This window comes from Falco cherrug, chromosome 1, assembly GCF_023634085.1.
Source record: "Falco cherrug isolate bFalChe1 chromosome 1, bFalChe1.pri, whole genome shotgun sequence".
In the NCBI taxonomy this organism is placed as follows: domain Eukaryota; kingdom Metazoa; phylum Chordata; class Aves; order Falconiformes; family Falconidae; genus Falco; species Falco cherrug.
The window spans coordinates 39996500-40009703 of NC_073697.1; the positions used below are offsets into that span (position 1 = coordinate 39996500).

At 56.2% G+C, this 13204-nt stretch overlaps 1 protein-coding gene across 4 annotated transcripts in view; it reads right to left on the minus strand.

The window, feature by feature from the left end:
* RAB11FIP5 (RAB11 family interacting protein 5) overlaps positions 1-5403 on the minus strand; it is a 43088-nt gene extending 37685 nt beyond the window's left edge. For 2 of the 4 annotated variants that reach the window (XM_027799951.2, XM_014276886.3), the window contains exon 1: positions 4853-5403. In XM_027799951.2, coding sequence (XP_027655752.2) covers positions 4853-5238 — 386 coding nt within the window. In that variant the 5' untranslated portion in view covers positions 5239-5403. The remainder of the gene's footprint in view (positions 1-4852) is intronic. The other 2 variants (XM_005435428.4, XM_014276888.3) reach the window with 2 other exon arrangements.
* Between the last annotated feature and the right edge of the window lie 7801 nt (positions 5404-13204).

Sequence of the window (13204 nt, forward strand, 5' to 3'; positions counted from 1 at the left end):
TCACCCTGGGGCCAAAGCAAATTCAGAGCAACATCCTCTTGAGCCGCCTACATCTCAGCCCGTTCCTTCCCCCAGCCATGCTGCTTCTCCCTCCTCATGCCAAGTCACGAAGCCACAGGCAGTGAGGGGCTGATGAGCTCCTCCTCCGTGACATCTTCCCCCCAAGCCCAAGGAAATCCCCATCCCTTTTCCACCAAGCCTTGCCCCAGAACTGAGCTCCATCAAGACATGGAGAAGAGAAGCCCCCAGTGGCCTCAAGAAAAGTTTTTTCAGCTAGAAAAGTTCAGCACCCAGAGGAAAGGTTTTGTACCCCAAGTAGCTTCTTTGCTGATGGACAGCAAGGACAGCATCTTATTGCCGCTGCCCAAACCCCTCCAAGCAACCAGCTGCTCCACAGCTGAGGAGGGACAGGAATGAGGAAAGGGGACTGCAGCAGGGAGGACTCTGGGGAATTTGGAGCTGAGCTAATTTTGCACAGGTAACAACTCCACAAGACAAGTTCCCTGTTGCAGACACCAAAGGCCACTCGCTGCCGTTGCTCCCTGTCCAAGGCAGCAGCCAGCAAGCAACTGCAAGTCACTGCAGGAGAACACCAGAGCCAGGAATTACAACTCCTTTGCTACACTTACTGCCCTCTTACCCACAGGATCCCAGTCATGCAAAGCCCTGAATTTTGCTCTCCAGAGCTCTGGCAGCCCAGCATTTACACAAGTCAGCAGAGCTTCACCCTGGGAAGCTCACGGCTTTAACCTTTCCTATTTGCAAGGGCCTGTGAGGTCCTAGAGAAAGAAGCCAAACAAATACGGTATTTCAAAGGGGGAGGAAAGGGAGTAATGACAGTTAGGGTTTTTCTCTACCCAGCCCAGGAAACCTTGGATGCCCACTGTCCCTCCACACCACCAGCCTCACAGCCCACGGAGCAAACTCAAGGCCCTTTTGGGTCCAAGGTCCAATCATGCAGGCGTTACTGTGCACCTTCTGTCCCCTGCAATGCTGAGCTCCCACCACGCCACCCACATAAGGGATGCTACAACATTGGCCAAGGGGAAAACACAGCCTGATGGGTGTTGGATTGAAGCTCTTGTCTGGCTGCAGCTGGAGGCATTTCCACCCTTCCCAGATGCTCTGTTGATGGGGGCGGATGCGGAGGTAATGCTCCCTGGTCCACAGGGAGGGCAGGATGAGTCCCCACAGGGGACTGCAACAGCATTTCCTGGATGTCAGGAAGCAGAAGCGATAGCTGCCTTGTAAGTACAGGAAAAAAAACCCTCTTCTGCTAGGCTGAGCCCTTGTTTCAGAGGCACCGACTACCCCACCAAACAACCGTATCTCCCTGAGTGCCTGTGCTGAGCTGACAGCGCTCAAGGACCCACCACCAGACTGCTAGTCAGCCATAGTGATGGTCACCATGCCAGTATGCAAGCACTTTACTGCATGGTCTCATCCTGCAGACAGCGCTGGGCCTTGGGGTCCCAAAAAACAAGGCAGGACAGACAGTTGCGGGGACCAGGTCATGGGAGGGAAAGGTGAGGACCAGGAGCATCCTGCCCGGGCAGGGCCGCAGCACAGGGTTTTTCTGATACAGAAAGGTACTGCATCCAGAGATGCACATCAGGCTCAGCAGGGCAGCAAAAGGCATAGGTGAAAAATAAAAGCACTACACAGCTCAAGTAGAAAGGGAGAAATGATGCCTAGCACTGTTGCTTTGCTTGCCAATCCCAAGCCTTGGAGCTAGCTACGCGTGGGACAAGCCTTGGGATGCCTGAAAAGGCCACGAGAGCTCTCAGGCTGCTCTTGTGTAACTCCAAGAGTTGATTTTCTCCCAGGCAAAACACTGAAATGACTGAGACATTCAGCTCAACAAGGCAGCTCATAAACACCCCCAGACACCGGCTCATGGCTCATTCCTGAAGAAGAGTCCAAGTTTGACGGAACATTTTCCATTGAGCTGAAAACAAGTATAAAAATCATCACTGGTAAAGTTTCCGTCCAACAAAAATCAGCAGGAAAATGAGAGCAAGGTCAACACGCTGACAATTAAAGCCTTTTTTTAAGCCAGGTCCCATTCCAACTGGCAGCAGTTTCATGCCCAGAAACAAGTACTGTAGATGGGGTCCTAAAATCAGCGTATGGTGGAGACTCAAGTCATACGTCCCTCGCTCATGGGTTATCTCCACTGCACAGGCATGGGTGTGCTCTGCAGTGCAACCCTAGAGCGGGGGGAGCCTCTGTGTGTTTGTTCTGCTATTTTTTAATCTGAGACTAAAATTTCCTCCTAAACAAGGTTGCTTACAGTGGGACTGAACCAGACATTAGAAGCTGGTTGGAAGCTTACATGGCCCACAGTCAGACGCCCAGGGCTTCCCCCAACTCTTCTCCTACCTGGCTGGACAAGCTCCAGCACTTGGGACTTCCCTCAAAAAAAAAAAAAAGCGCAGCCCTTTCCACACTGCTGACCTGCCACCCACCCTCGAGACACCTTCCAGCTCAGGGGTTCGAGCAAATGGAGATGCTCAGGGTGCGAGCTCTCTGTCATGTTTTCTGTGCTCACTTCCATCATCAGGGGCCATGGGCGAAGATAAAGAGCCTTAAAAGCTCTTGCAATCCTCAGCAGTGCAAGGGGAAGTTAATTTTCTCTATGCAAGCAAAGCTACAGGAAGGGAGGGAGGCAGACAGCAAGAAGCATGGGGATCTCCTGCCTTGCAGCCCAGATCCCCTCCTAGGGCTGCAGTAACAGTTCCGCGGGGGTGACTGGTGGCCATGACAGGCAGCACGGAGTCCAGCCACGCTGGACATTGCACCCATGGGATTAACAGCCCCTGAGACTGAGACCTTTGAGACAAGACCGTGAGTTCAGCCTCCTGAAACCTTTGCTGGACTGTCACAGGACCCCCTGCTTTGCACATCTTTGTAAACTTCTGCTAACAGGAGCATGGCTTGCCCTGGCTCCCAGCGCAGGGCTCACTACCCAAACCACAAAGAGGACGGAAAGTTATTTCACATGCTCCTGTGCCAAAACAACACATCTCTCTCAGAGCACCCGAAAGGCCATGGATCGGCATGCTCGCTCTGAAGTCTGTGCACGATGCTGGTTTGAATTAGGCCTGAAGAATTCAGATCCAGCTACTCCAACACCGCCCATTCTCCAGGCAGCACTAATAAAAGCAAAATAAACGCTGGGGGGGAAACACTCAGACACCAACTCTGGGGTTAGTCACTCTTCCTCTGTGCCCATGCTCCCATTTTAGGGCAAGCTGCAGTCTCAACGGGCTGCAGATGCAAATGAACCGCATTTCTCCACAGGAAAAGTTTTTCCAGCCCCTTTTCACGCTAATCCTGCTCCCCAGGAGCAAGGCTGCGCCATCTGCCAAGCCCTGGTGCTCCCTCCACCGCCTCCCCAGCCATGCCCTGGGTAGGAGGGCGAGGGAGGCTTCTCTCCAAGTCTGCAGCTTCAGGCAGCAAGCCAGCCGAATTCCTGGGGTCCTGGGAGCCAGTGAGCAATGGGGATGCTCCCAGAGGCATGCAGCAGCCTGGCCAGGTCAGCATGGAGCAAAACTCAAAAAATTTCTTCCCTAAAGGAATTTCATCTGCATTCCTACGTTTCTCTGTTTGGCAAAGGCTAGAAAACATTATTATTGTTTTAAATCCTTCTGGAGAAAGAAGGAAGAACAGCAATTCCCACATGGGCAGGGATCTATGCTGGAGACAACACAGGGCTGGTGTTCGGTCCCCCAAACTGGGGGACCCTCCTGCAGCAGCACCACAACAAACCAGGTCACACAGACAGTCCCACCGAGCTGGTGGGGCCACCGCAGCCATCAGAAGGACAAATGACCACTTACATCTGTGCCACTGCCTCCCAGGAGTGACAGATCCCAGGGGGACTCTCCCGGGATGCAGAGGAACCTCGCAACATTCTGTCCCCTGGGACCCCCTGCCCAGGGGGAGGAAGGATCCTGTGATGCCTTGCCCTGCATGACTCCCTTCCAGGGGGGAAAGTGCGACCCTAAGACAGCTCATCGTCCACAACACCCTTCCTGGAACACCTGTGACATCCTGCCCTCCACGATGTCCTTCCTGTGATATCCTGTATCGTGCAATACCCTTCCTGGGTCATACCTGCACCCCATCCTCTGTGACACCTTTCCCAGGGCACTCACAGATCCCATGATTCCCTGTCTCCCGTGACACCTTTCTGAGTGCACACACAGCCCCCGTGATAGTGCACAACCTCCTGCAAAGCCCTCCCTGGAGCACACCTGGACCTCGCGACACCCTGCTCCCTGCAACATCCTCCCTAAGGTGTCCATGGATCCTGTGATGCCTTACCTCCCACAACGCCCTTCCCAGGTATGCATGGACCCTACCTCCTGCAGTGCCCTTCCTGGGGCACGAGTAGTTGCCACAATTCCCTGTCCCCAGCAACACCGTTCTTGGGGCATGCAGGGACCCCGTGACACCCTACATCCCACAAAGCCCTTTCCTGGGACATGCACAGACCTCACCACACCCTGTCTCCTGCAATGCCCTTCCTATGGCATGCAGGGACTCCGTGACACCCACCTTGGGGCACAGAGAGGCTGCATGACACCCCATGCACTGTGATGCCCTTCCTGGGGCTCATATGGAGCCATGATGCCCATCCCAGGGCACACAGGGACTCTGTGAAGCCCAACCCTGGGGCACGCAGGGACCCCATGATGCCCCATCCACTGCGATGCCTTTCCTGGGGCTCACATGGATGTGTGATGCCCAACCCTGGGGCACACAGGGCCCCTGTGACGCCCACCCCGGAGGCCTCCCCTGCCCTGCTCCCATGGGTGCCAGGCAATGCCCAGCAGGACCCACTCACCGCTCCTCGGGCGCGCGGCCCTGCTGCAGGGCAGGCTCCAGCGGCACCAGGGCCTGGCCCAGGAAGCGGTCCATGCCCACCAGGGCCCGGTGCATGACGGTGAGTACCAGGCCACCGCGGGCCAGGCCCGCCGGGGCACCCAGCTCGGGGGGCAGCTCGAAGGCGCACTCCTCCCGCCATTCGGGGTTGCCGGTGCTCTTCTCGGCCACCGAGGTGCTGTACTTCTCGCGGCCCAGCTGGATGATGGTGTAGGCGTCGCTGGTGCCCGGCTTGCCGCCGCCCTTGCACCGCAGCCCGCGGGCCCGCACCACCGTCACCTGGACATGGGTGGGCTGCCAGGCCGGAGACTGCTCAGCGGGAAGCGCGGCCGCCCGCAGCAGCGCCATAGCGGGAACACTGAGGAGACACCGGGCCGGACAGAACTGGGCGGAACCGGATAGAACCTGGCGGAACCGGGCCGGGCCGGGCCGGGCCGGGCCTCGCTCCGCTGCCGCAGCCGGGCCGCAGCGCGAGCGCCACCGGCCGCCCCGCCCCGTCCTAAGCCACGCCCTCGTTCTAAGCCACGCCCATACTACCGCCCAGACTCCGCCTCCGTAACGCCAAACCACGCCTCTGATGTCAGCCACGCCCCCATCCAAGCCCGCCTCTGTACCGCCCAAGCCACGCCCCCGCTCTAACCCACGCCTCCTCCCCGCCGCACCGGAGGGAGGGGCGGAGGCGCGTGCAGAGGGCGGGCTACCGGGGGGGCGTGCACCGAGGGGGAAAGGTCACGGGCCGGGGGTCGTGCTTTGCAGGGGGCGTGCAGCAGGAGGGAGGGGCAACGGAGTGGTGCAACTGGGGGGACGTGCAACGTGAGGGGCGTGCACCGGGCGTGCACTGGGAGGGAATGTGCCGGGGGGAGGGGCGTGCTTTGCAGCGAGCGTGCACCGGGGCGGGACGTGCAACGAGCAGGGTGTGTGCGCCGGGCGTGCACCGGGCGTGCAGCGTAGGGGCGTGCACCGCAGAGTGCGCGGGCTGTGTACCGTGCGGCACACGCAGGAGGCTGGGGCCACCGCAAAGCCACGATAGGGCACCCAGAGTGTCGCGACTAGGGGGGCCACGTGTGTGTGCCCCGACATCCGGCTGCACCCACCCCAGCCCCCACCGGGTGCTCCTGCAAGTGGCGTTTCTCGTGCCCTCCCCGGTTACCCTGCCCCAAGATATGCGTGTGCACCTGCACGTGCATGCGTGTGCAAGCATATGTGCATGCAAGCGCAAGTGTGAGCATGCGTGTCCATGCATGTGCGTCCATGCATGTGCATGCACTTGCATGCATGTGCAAGCAGGAGCGTGGGGCTGTGCATGTGCAAGTGTATGCATGCCTGGCCATGTGTGGGCAAGCCTGTGCATGCGTGCACGTGCAAGTGCGTGTATGCATGTGTGAACGTGAGCATGCCCCCTGCCAGGGGCTTTGCAGAGCACCCCCATCACCCACAGTTTGCAGGATGCTTCGCCCTGGAGTGTGTGCACATGGGAGCAGATTGCCAGCGTTCCCACGGGATTATTGGGGGATGATGGTTGGCAACAAGCCGCATACAACCTTCCCCCTGCCCCAGCTTTGTGGAAATAAACAAATAAATAAATGAATAAATAAATATTCAGCAGCATTTCCCACACAGCAGCCCGATGGGGGTACAGCAGCGGCCCCAACAGGGCCCCAACCCTAATAAGCAATTAAAACTCTCTCCGCTGACCCTAATGACTTGCACGGCCAGAGCCCGTATTCCCTGGCCCCTCAAGCAAGGTCACACCAAGAAGCCGTGCCAGGGCTCACTGTGCTCGGTGCCAGCATTTTGGGTGCTCACGGCTGGGCTGTGCCAGGGCGACCTGGGCCCTGGGGCTTTGATGCCGTCGCGATAAGGGCCGTCCGGGGCCACCTGGGTTAAGAGACCAGGTCTGCCTGCCCTGCTCTATCGCTCCCATCTCCGGCATCAAACAAGCCGTGTGGGTTTGAGTTTGGCCTCCTTCTGCTTCGCGTCCCCTCGCCAGGGGCCGGTGCCTGCCCGTTCCGCTCGGCCGCGGGGACACGGGGTGCCCCCACCGCATTGCATGGCTGTGATGGTCCCCTCGGGATTTGCGGCAGCCCCTCTCTTTGCTCTCAGGGCTTTGCACTGCTCCTGCTCACCCCAAACAGCTGCGAACAAGACCAAAGCCGCTGAGAGCAGGAAGAGCCGCGTTCTGCCCCAAAAAACCTCCAAGCAAATGCATAAACTGGGGGGAAATGTTTTTTTCCATATTTTTTCCAGTGGGATGCACTACCCCAGCCATATTCAAATCTTGTATTAAAATATACTTCATATAGGAATAAAAAACTACACAGGGAATATCTTATCGCCCCCAAGACGAACCAAAATCCAATTATCCATCCAGTCCAGCACATGGCCCCACTCTGCTGGCCGCCTCTTATCCCTCCTCAGCATCTGCTTTATATTTTGCCTTCTTTTGATTGTTTTTCACCTTTTTTTTTTTTTTTTTTGCTTTCTGATTATCTCTCCTGCGCTGCATCTCCTCCTCTCCACCACTTTCCATCCTTGCCTCCATAACTGGGGGGTCTTTTTTCTGTCTCACTTCACCTCCCTGCCCTGCTCCGCTTCCCAGGTCTTACTTACACATCTCTCTGATTTTACCACCACCTTTGCATTTGAGGCATAAAGAGCTTTTTTAATTACCCCTGAAATCAATGATATTTTTATTATTACTATTATTCTCCTCTTGAATCGTGGAGAAAACGGGTTAGTGGTGGCGCGGGGCTGTGTGGCTGCCTTCTGGGCACCCTTCACACCGTCCTTGCTGAGCCTGGGCTGGGTCCAATTTTGCTTTAACTTTTGCTTCAACTTTAAGCTTTGCTTTAATTTTTGCTTTGAATTTAATTTTTGCTTCAACTTTAATCTTTGCTTCGAATTTCATTTTTGGTTCAATTTTAGTTTTTGCTTCCGATTGAATTTTTGCTTCAACTTTAATATCTCCTTTATTTTTTTCTTTAACTTTAATTCTTGCTTAACTTTGATTTTTGCTTTTTCCTCCTCCATGGCAGCCATGCATCTGCCCCAGCTCACCCCCATGCTCCCCTAAATACCGTTGCAATGGCATCCTGGAACAGGGCTCTCACCTAACCCAGCTGCCTTGCCAGTGAGGAGCTGGAAAATGATGCTAATTGCGTATTTTTGCTTTCCCCCCCCCCATTTTTGGTGCAAAATGCCACTCCCTATTGTGGTGTTCCAGCAGCACCCGGTGCTGCTCACTCCCAGGAGCTTCCCATTGGAGCTGATCCTTTCCTCCTTGGGGATAGGAAATGCTCCTCGGGTTTGCAAAAAAATTGCATTTCTGCAAGAGTGAAGCCAAATGCTGCTGGAAGGTCACAGGGGCTGCACAATGGGATGCATGCCTGGTGGGGATGGTGAGCCAGGGTGGCAGTGGGTGCTGTGCTCTTCTCCCCTGGGGCTCGTTTGCTGTTTGTGCTCATTTTACTATGGGTGCTGAGACCCAAGGCGGGAGTAACTGCACCACCACCTGCACAAACAGCCGTGGGATTAAAGGGATGAAGGATGAGCCAGAGGTGGGGGTGCATCACCCCACATCTCTGTGCCAGTGATGCACAACCCTGCAAATAATTATTCATGCCACCCTCAAAATGTCACCCAAACATCCCCCGCTTTGGGGAACCAGGTCTGACAGCAGCCCCCAAAAGTCTGCACACTCTGATTTTTTGGGGGACAAGCTGCAAAATGCTCCCTGAAAACAGATTGCAAAAGGGATGTCGGGTCCAGGCCGGCAATTTCCCACTGCAAAATCCTGGCTGGCAGCGCAGGGATGCCCGGGAATGGAGGGAGGGAGAGGCGGGGGGGGGGGGGGGGGGGGGGGGGGGCGGGGAGGCGGGGGGGGGGGCTGGAGCCAAGACAAATAAAGAGTTCAAATGGGAAACGATTAAAACTAAACTAAACTAAAATAAATCGAAAGCGGGGGAGATAAGACGCGGGCGCCCTTGCTGCCTATTTAACATTCATTGGATTGAATAATCAGGCCTCATTATCTCAAATTGTCTGCATATTTGCCCTCAAAATGCTAATTTGAAAGTTGGCTGCAAGCGCCGTCTGCCTATTTTGACTAAAATATTATTTTGCTTTATTGTGCGTTGTTTGTAGCTCCGGGGGCATTTCCCCTTGCAAACTGAAAGGGAAATCGGAAAAAAAAAAAAAAAAAAAAACAGGCAAAAAAGAAGAAAAAAAGCTCCCCACATTTATCAAAAGCTGGCCGGGGAGCAGAGCGGCGCCCTGTTTTGCGTAGAAATGGCATTTTTAGGCCTTCCAGTAAAATTAGAGGCGTTATCAGTTTCTTTTCGGCGATGGACAGTTTATCATTCATCTCAGGAAGGAAAATAGGAGAAATAATTTGCTTTTATTCTGATTGTTTGGTGGAGCACGGAGGGATGGAGGCTGCTGCTCCCCACGGGTCCCCTCCTCCCCTTTCCCCTTCTCCTTGCCCCCTTTGCCCCCATCTCCGCTTCGGGGGGCAAAAATCAAAGCTCGGGGCTTTATCCATCAGATCCGGCACAGAAAATCAACTGCCGGCTCCATTTGATCTCCAGGCAGGATTCAGAGCATCAATCTCTTTATGTTATTACCCTTTTGAAAAGTCAATCAATAGATAATAAGGTGGGAATAAAGGCCAGGAGTTAAACCCCCCCATTCACGGCCAAGGATTAGGGTTATTGAAGGGCAATTGCTTCAAAATCGTTTCAATCCGGCGTTAGCGATGCCGCGATTCACTCGCTGGCTTACCCACAAGGCTGCCGGCCGCCCCCAAATGACACATTTCTCATGCAGACCCCCGGCTGCCCCCCCCCAAGCTGTTTGCACAGCAAACTGCAATTGTATGGGAGATTAGCAGGGCTTTGCAGGGCTGGGGGGGAGGCCAGCGCGCCTTGTTGACAAATAAAGGTGGAAATCCGTCGCCATCAATTCCGCGGGTGCCTCTGGATTTGGCAATGACACTGCTTTTGACTTTCCCGGCTGGGCAGATGGATGCGGGGGGGTCATGGCTCACTCCCAGATTTTGGGGGCAGATGGTGGTGTAAAAACGGGGGGATCTGCAGAGGTGCTGGTGACACTGGGGATGCTGCAACCCCCCCTGCGCCAGGTTCCATCCTGGAGAAGAGATGCTTGGCCCCACCGCCCCAAATCCAGCGTGTGGAGAAGGACAAACTTCGACGTCCCTGTCGCTGCCACTCGATGCCGTCCCTTGGGATGGTGGGGACAGGCACAGCCTCATGGTGCCCCAGGGATGTGCCCCTTTAGGGTTGATTTATAGGGTCTTGGGGCCAGTTGCAGCCCACGTGTTCTGGTTAGCAGTGGGCTGAATTTTGGCCGGTTTGCCTCGGGATCGGCCAACAAGGGGGATGCAGCGGATGGAGCCACCCCCACAGAGTTACCATCACCTGGCTGAGGTCACGTGGCTTGGATCGAGCTCCAGGGTGGATCCGAGCCCCCAGGAACACCGGTGCTGTGGGGCACAGCAGGGCAGTGATGCTGTCCTTGGTCTGCCCTTGGCTCACTTGCACGCGTGGCAGGACTGTGCTTGGCTCAGAGATGGTCCTTGTCACCACCCAAAAGCTCAGCCAGAGCTGCGTGGCCACTGGTGGCACCCGTGTGTGGAGAGAAGACAGGTTGTCACCCTCAACCGGGACACCCTTTATCCACACAGTGTCTTGGGAGAAACCTCCTGGCCCTGGGATGTGACGGCCCTAGTGTGTCCCAGCCTGCTTTGTCCCACCCACGTGTCCCATTCCAGTGTGTCCCAACCGGAGTGTCCCTTCCTGGTGTCTCCCACTCTGGTGTGTCCCAGCCTGATGCCTCAGCCCGGTGTGTCCCATGCTGATGTGCCCCCCCAGTGTGTCCCAATCCCTGTGTCCTTTTCTGGTGTCTACCACCCTTGTGTGTCACATCCTGATGTCCCACCCTGGTGTGTCCCAACCCCAGTGTCCCTTCCCAGTGTCTCCCACCCTGGTGTGTCCCATCCCAATATGTCCCAGCCCTGGTCTGTCCCAAGCCCACTGTGCTATCCTGGTGTGTCCCACCCTGGTGTGTCCCATCCCAATATGTCCCAGCCCTGGTCTGTCCCAAGCCCACTGTGCTATCCTGGTGTGTCCCACCCTGGTGTGTCCCATCCCAATATGTCCCAGCCCTGGTCTGTCCCAAGCCCACTGTGCTATCCTGGTGTGTCCCATACTAATGTCCCACCCCAGTGCCCCTACCCCAGTGTCACTTCCCAGTGTCTCCCACCCCGGTGTGTCCTATCCCAGTGTGTCCCGTACCACTGTCCTATCCCAGCCTGGTGTCCCTCATCCCACTGTCACACCCTGGTATGTCCCACCTTGGTGTGTCCCAGCCCAGTGCCCTGCACCCTGCTGTCCCAGCTGTAGGGATCCCAGCCCACTGGCCCACCTCGGTGTCCCCTACCCTGCGGTCCCTGCCCGGTGTCCCTCAGCCCAGTGTCCCCCACCCCGCACCCCGCTGTCCTCTCCCATGGTCCCAGCCCAGTGTCCCCCAGCTCGGCTGCCCCCGGCCTGCTGTCCCAAGCCGCTCCCCCCATCCCGCCCTGTGCCCTCCAGCCCGCTGTCCCAGCCCTGTCCCGTCCACGTCCCCCCCCCAGCCCGGTGTCCCCCCCCCCCCCCCAGCCCTGTCCCCCCCAGCCCAGTGTCCCAGCCCAATGTGTGTCCCCCCACAGCCCGGCCCCCCGCCCCTCAGCCCTGTCCCCCCCGCAGTGTCCCGGCCCCCCCCGGCTGGGTGTCCGGGACGCAGCGCGGTCGGGCAGCGCCCTCTGGCGGTCAGAGGGGGAACGGCCCCGGAGGGACCCTGCGCGCTGGGTACCCCCCAGCCGGGAGCCCGGTAACTGAGATGCTTGCTTACTACTGGAATCTGTGAGCAAGTAGAGATGAGTAGCGATACGATCAGTAGGATCTACACTAACCGGCATCCCCACTAATTAACTACACTAATTGGGACGTTTGGTAACAGGGACCCTATTTAACAGGCAGCCAGCTGACTCGAACTGGGCTGACTGGGGTGCCTGTTAGCTGGGATCCCTGCTAAACTGGGAGCCCCACTAACTAGCATGCTTGATAACTGGGAGCCCCGCTACCTGCGATGCTCACTAGCTGGGATGCCTGAAGGTGGGGATGCTCACTAATTGTAGATCCTGCTAATTGGGATACTTGGTAACTGGAAAGCCCAGTAAATGGGGTGTCAGCTAACTGGGATGCTTGCTAACTGGGGTGCTTTTGTGTCTGTGTGGGTCAGAGATGCTCGGCACTGCGGGTGCCTTTGGGAATTGGTTTCAGATACTCTGAGCAGCAGATCTTTTGCTGGAAGTGGCTACTTTGCCACTACCAGCCTCCAAAAGAGCTGTGGTACGGATCGGGACCAAAGCAGTGTGAACAGGGCAGGGCAGGATCTGTCCTTAGCCACGAACCCCATGAGCCAAAGCTCTAAAAAGCCATGAAACAGAAAGACTGGGGGTGGGGGTGGGAAACTCCACCAGTTTTCCTTCAGGTGCATGGAACAGTGCATAACATTTAAGGAAGACATATCCCTCCTGCTTTAATCTTGAAGGCATTTCTGTATTCCAATTGTCTGCTGGGGGGGGCTTGTCCCAGCCCCGGGGAGACCCATCCCAGCACCAAGCCACTCAGCTGTGCCATGGGACTCCCCCAGTTTGGGCCACGGTGTATTTTAGCCTGTATCATACAGCCTCAGATATTGATATTTGCAGAAACTCCTCTAGTGAAGCTCTCTACTTCCAGGAGCTCCTGGGCAAGGGGTTCCCCAGTTCAACCACATGCAGGGTTTTTTTTTAAAAAAAAAAAGCTTTTTTTTTTTTTTTTTCTGTCTTTGCATCCACAAACAGCCCCCCAGCGGTGGCGGTGACCTGTGCATGTATGAGTCCTGCTGGAGAAAACCTCCCTAGAGCTGGGTCAAGTCTATCGAGAGAGGCAGCAGAGCTGCATATCTTACGATGCTTAAGGGAGGGCTTGGCTCTGGGTCCCAAATCCAGGTGGTGAGACCTTTAATAACAAGAAAAGAAGAGTGTATTTAATTAGGGAGGGGCAAGATCTGGGATTCAAATGATCTGTGGTCAGGCTTGGATCCTCCTCAGCCACTTGATGGCAGCCGGTATCCAAACACTTTTTTTCCAAGAATTTCAGCTGTATTGCTAGAAAACACCTCTTTGCCCTGCAAATTATGGGTATCTATAGCCCCCCAGCCCCAGTACAGGACCAGCACGGTGTTATTAGCTGTCGGATGCAAAGGAGTGTTG